The sequence below is a fragment of the Octopus bimaculoides genome, chromosome 22, assembly GCF_001194135.2.
Source record: "Octopus bimaculoides isolate UCB-OBI-ISO-001 chromosome 22, ASM119413v2, whole genome shotgun sequence".
In the NCBI taxonomy this organism is placed as follows: domain Eukaryota; kingdom Metazoa; phylum Mollusca; class Cephalopoda; order Octopoda; family Octopodidae; genus Octopus; species Octopus bimaculoides.
This window is the reverse complement of record NC_069002.1, coordinates 31,174,144-31,179,520: the sequence shown is the minus strand read 5'-3', so window position 1 is coordinate 31,179,520 and position 5,377 is coordinate 31,174,144. Positions and strand designations below refer to the sequence as shown.

Below are 5,377 nucleotides of genomic sequence, written 5' to 3'. Positions count from 1 at the left end.
ATTATTATTATTATTATTATTAAGACGGTGAGCTGGTAGAATTGTTAGAACACTGGACAAAATGCTTAGCAGTATTTTGTTTGTCTTTACGTTCTGAGTTCAAATTCCACCAAGGTTGACTTTGCCTTTCATATTTTTGGATGAATAATAATAATAATAATAGTAACAATAATAATAATAGTAACTCAGAGAGCGCAAACCTCTGCCAAGGCAACACCAACGTCCTCTCAAACGATTAGCCTGAGATGATTTTTAAAATGATGATTTTTAAGTACCAGTGAAACACTGGGGTCGATTCAATCAACTAGTCTCCTCCCCATAAATTTCATGCCTTGTGCCTATAGTAGAAAGGATTATTATTATTATTATTATTATTATTATTATTATTATTATTATTATTATTATTATTATTATTATTATTATTATTATTATTATTATTATTATTATTATTATTATTATTATTATTATTATTATTAAGGTGGCGAGCTGGCAGACTCATTAGCATGCCAGGCAAAATGCTTAGCGGCATTTCATCTGTCTTTATGTTCTGAGTTCAAATTCCACCAAAGTTGCCTTTTATATTTTTGGGGGTCGTTGATAAAATAAGAACCAATTGACCACTGGGATCAATGTAGTCATCTTACCCAACCCCTAAAATTGCTGGCTTTGTGCCACATTAAAAGAGTTCCCTCTTTGGAGCAGTTGACATTGGGAAGGGCATCCAGCCACAGAGACCATGCCGAAACAAACAATGGGGCCTGGTGTGGCCCCTGGCCTAGCCAGGTTAGGTTAAACCATTCAACAGATGCCAGCATGGAAAATGGACGTTAAATGATGCTGATGATGATGATGATGAGAAGGAGGAGGAGAGTAATGGTGATGGTGATGATGATGGTACTTTGCCTGTGACCAGGAAACGATGCAGTCGAGCAAGTGACCTTCTGAACCACCCATCCACGTCTGCCGCTAGCATCTGGAAATAACAGTTCTGTAAACTGAATAAAGAATAAAGAATGAATCAGTCACTGTGGAAGTGTACCAAAGCTAAAAATGGTAAAATTTTAAACTCGGGAACCTAAATAGAGCTACAGACATGAACATGGAACAAGATTAAACGAAATCAAGGTGTTTGGCAGTTAGACCACAAATAGAAAAATTAATTAACTATCGTTTGGCACCAAACCAGAAGTGAAATGGAACATGGAAGGTTCCAAGGTTTAGCATCTTGTGTTTGTTGTGGTTGAGGTTAGTTAAAATAAATTTGATTGTATGGCTGCCAAGATTGCCAATAAAACATCAATATTTTTGATATGATTGTTAGAGGTTCCTACCTGATTGGCCATTTGGAAATTATCCCTGATTTTCATCCTGTTACTTACCTGTAATCAGACTAATTTAAGATTCTCGATTTTGACTCACTCTCAAAGCAGAGTGTGAGAGTACACTCAGTCAAGTTGAGAAAGATCAGGTGGGATATTCTATACCTTTTTTTTAATAATAATTATGGATAGAGTTAGATCTAGTGTCAGAAGAGGTTGATACCATCATACGTGGGTTGACCAGTCAAGCAACCAAGTCATGTGACTTCAAATGGGTGGGGTGAGGGTCAGTAGAAAATGGAGGTAGTGTCGTTTAGGCTCAGGTCAGCCTTGATCCAATAGATATATGGTCAAGAAATTCCACCTTCACTGTCTTATTTGTCTCATCCTTCTTTTTACAGTTTATTTCTCTGGCACCCAGAATAGAAGCTACACTCCACTCTAAACTCTACCTTCCACCCCATAACATACTTCTTTCACTCCACTTCACAAAACCCTCCCTCATCAATGTTTTATTCATCTCATCCTTTCTTTTTCAGTTGATTTCTCCAGCACTTGCCCAAGGTGCTGTGCAGTGGGACTGAACTCACGACCATGTGGTTGGGAAGGTTTGAGCAAATGAGGAAACTTCTTTGTGGTCACAACTGTTAACACTATTTTCTTAAAAAAGAGAGAAAGTAGATTTATACATACCCCTAAAAAAAATAGAAGCTACACTCCACTCTAAACTTCATCTTCCACTCCATAACACACATCTTTCACTCCATAACACACATCTTTCACTCCAAAATACATCTCACTTCATTCCACTTCACTCCACTCCACTCCACTCCACAAAAAACCTCTCATCAATATCTTCTTCGTCTCATCCTTCCTTTTTTCAGTTGATTTCTCCAGCACTCAGAATAGAAGCTACACTCCACTCCAAAAGTCACCTCACTTCACTCCACTCTCCAAAAACCTTCTTCATCAATATCTTATATGTCTCATCCATCCTTTTTTCCAGTTGATTTCTCTTGCACTCAAAATAAAAGCTACACTCCACTCCAAAACACACCTCACTCCACTCCACTCCACAAAAACCTTCCTCATCAATGTCTCATACGTCTCATCCATCCGTTTTTTCAGTTGATTTCTCCAGCACTCAAAATAGAAGCTACACTCCACTCCAAAACACACCTCACTCCACAAAAACCTTCCTCATCAATGTCTTATACGTCTCATCCATCCTTTTTTTTTCAGTTGATTTCTCCAGCACTCCAAATAGAAGCCACATTCCACTCTCAGCTCCACACTCCACTCCACCTTACATCTTCTACCAAAGCTGTTTAATGCTTCTATTGCTGGCTCCAGTCTTCCAGTAGAATCATCCGACCATGAGCGATTGGGGAGTAATTGTTCTGGTTGTCATAGTGATCGGTGCCTTGGCTGGAGGGATTGCCATGTTACTTCGATTGTACGGCATCTACAACCTAACCTCTTGCTTTGCCTATGGAGAGGAGAAAGCAGTTCTAACGAAGAACGAACATTACAATGGCTATATGGTGAGTAATTAGCTTCATTAATGTCTTTGAATCAGTCAGTCTTTTATCTTTTATCGTTTGTCTTATGTCTTTTGTCTTTTTACTTGTTTCAGCCATTAGACTGCGGCCATGCTGGGGCACCACTTTGAAATATTTTTCTTTGAATGGATCGCCCCAGTACTTATAGTTTTAAGCCTGGTTCTTATTCTATTGGTCTCTTTTTGCCAAACTGCTAGGTTACAGGGATGTAAACGCCCCAACACCAGTTGTCAAGTGCTGGTGGGGGACAAACACAGACACACACACACACACATACACACACACATGTATACATTGGGTTTCTTTCAGTTTCTATCTACCAAATCTATTCACAAGGCTTAGGTCAGGCAAAGGCTATAGTAGAAGACATTGGCTGACCCCCTTAGTTAGCAGGGCTAGTTTCAGTCCTATGCTAGGATATCATCAGTAACTGATTAGCCTTCTTAAATGTGCACGGGTCTAAGGTGCCAAGCAGTGGGGCCAGACCTGGAACCAAACATCTTACCACCTCAAAAACATTTTAATAGTTCTCCCATCCCCACAAAACACTGTTACACTTGTGACAATAGTAATTGCTTCTAACTGACGCTCAAGGTTGGCATTTCGAGGGGAGAGGATAGTTGAGACCACCACCCTGGGTATTCAGTTGGTACTTTATATAATTGATCCTGGAGGGATGAAAGACAAAGTTGACTGTGGCAGGATTTGAACTCAGAACATAAAGCGTCAGAGGAAATACTGCATGACAATTCATCCACTGCTCCATCAATTCTGTCGATAGAATTGGCTTTAAATTTTGGAACAAGGCCAGCAAATTTAGCAGAAGGAAGTAAGTCAGTTACATTGACCCCAGTGCATGACTGGTACTTTATTTTATTAACTCCTGAGGGATGAAAGGCATGTGAGATAGTGGTTAGAGTGCTACAGTCATGATTGCAAGATTGTGGTTTCAATCCCTGGACTAGGCAGTGTGTTGTGTCGTTGAGCAAAAACACTTCATTTCACATTGCTCCAGTCTACTCGGCTGTAAGTGGGTCCACCCTGTGATGGACTGATGTCCTGTTCAGGGACGAATTTGTGATCTTAGTTACTTATGCACATTGGAAATTGGGTATTTGGTCTGATGAGTTCAAGGACTTGAGAGACTAATGTCCAGGAGTTGATAATGATGATGATGATGATGGAGGGATAAAAAGCAAAGTCCACTGAACATAAGGAGCCAAAAGAAACACTGCAAGCCAATTTACTTGATGCTCCAGCAATTCCTTCCAATAAAATGGTTTCAAATTTTGGCACCAGACCAGCAAATTTTAGTCAATTACATTGACCCCCAGTGCTTGGCTGGTACTTATTTTATTGGCCCAGAAAGGATGGAAAATAAAGTTGACCCCAGAATGCAAAGAACTAGAAGAAAAGCTGCTAAGCTTTCCATCTGACACGCTAAAGGTTCTGCCAGCTTACCACCTTAAAGTAATAATAATAATAATAATAATAATAATAATAATAATAATAATAATAATAATAATCCTTTCTATTCTAGGCACAAAGCCTGAAATTTGGGGAAGGGGGCAGTCAATTTGATCAGCCCCAGTACACAACTGGTACTTAATTTATCGACCCCAAAAGGATGAAAGGCAAAGTTGACTTCGGCGGAATTTGAACTCAGAACATAAAGACAAATGAAATACTGCCAAGCATTTTGCCTGGTGTGCTAACGTTTTTACCAGCTCACCGCCTTAATAATAATAATAATAATAATAATAATAATAATAATAATAATAATAATAATAATAATAATAATAATAATATTGATAATAATAATAATAATAATAATAATAATATTGATAATAATAATAATAATAATAATAATAATAATAATATTGATAATAATAATAATATTGATAATAATAATAATGATAATAATAATAATGATAATAATAAGAATGATAATGATGACGATCCTCATCATAAAGGTTTCAAATTTTAACACAAGGACAGCAATTTTGGGGGAGGGGTAAGTTGATTACATGATTACATCAACCCCAGTGTACTACCGGTACTTATTTTATTGACCCCCTGAGACAATGAAAGACAAAGTCGACCTCAGTGGAATTTGAACTCAGAATGTAAAGGTGGACGAAACGCCACTAACCATTTTGCCCAGCGTGCTAACGATTCTTCCAGCTCACCACCTTTAATAATAATAATAATAGTAGTAGTAGTAGTAGTAGTAGTAGTAGTAGTAGTAGTAGTAGTAGTGGTGGTGGTGGTGGTGGTGGTGGTGGTGGTAGTAGTAGTAGAAGTGATAGTAGTAGTGGTGATAGTAGTAGTAGTAGTAGTAGTGATAGTAGTAGTAGTAGTAGAAGTGATAGTAGTAGTGGTGATAGTAGTAGTAGTAGTGGTGGTGGTGGTGGTGGTAGTAGTAGTAGTAGTAGTAGTAGTAGTAGAAGTGATAGTAGTAGTAGTAGTAGTAGTAGTAGTGGTGGTGGTAGTGGT

At 38.1% G+C, this 5,377-nt stretch overlaps 1 protein-coding gene across 2 annotated transcripts in view; it reads left to right on the top strand.

Annotated features, from left to right (window-relative positions):
- The window catches only part of LOC106872844 (synaptotagmin-12), a 57,772-nt gene that overhangs the window by 41,789 nt on the left and 10,606 nt on the right, over positions 1 to 5,377 (top strand). For both annotated transcript variants that reach the window (XM_014920096.2, XM_014920015.2), the window contains exon 2: positions 2,562 to 2,863. In XM_014920096.2, coding sequence (XP_014775582.1) covers positions 2,696 to 2,863 — 168 coding nt within the window. In that variant the 5' untranslated portion in view covers positions 2,562 to 2,695. The remainder of the gene's footprint in view (positions 1 to 2,561; positions 2,864 to 5,377) is intronic.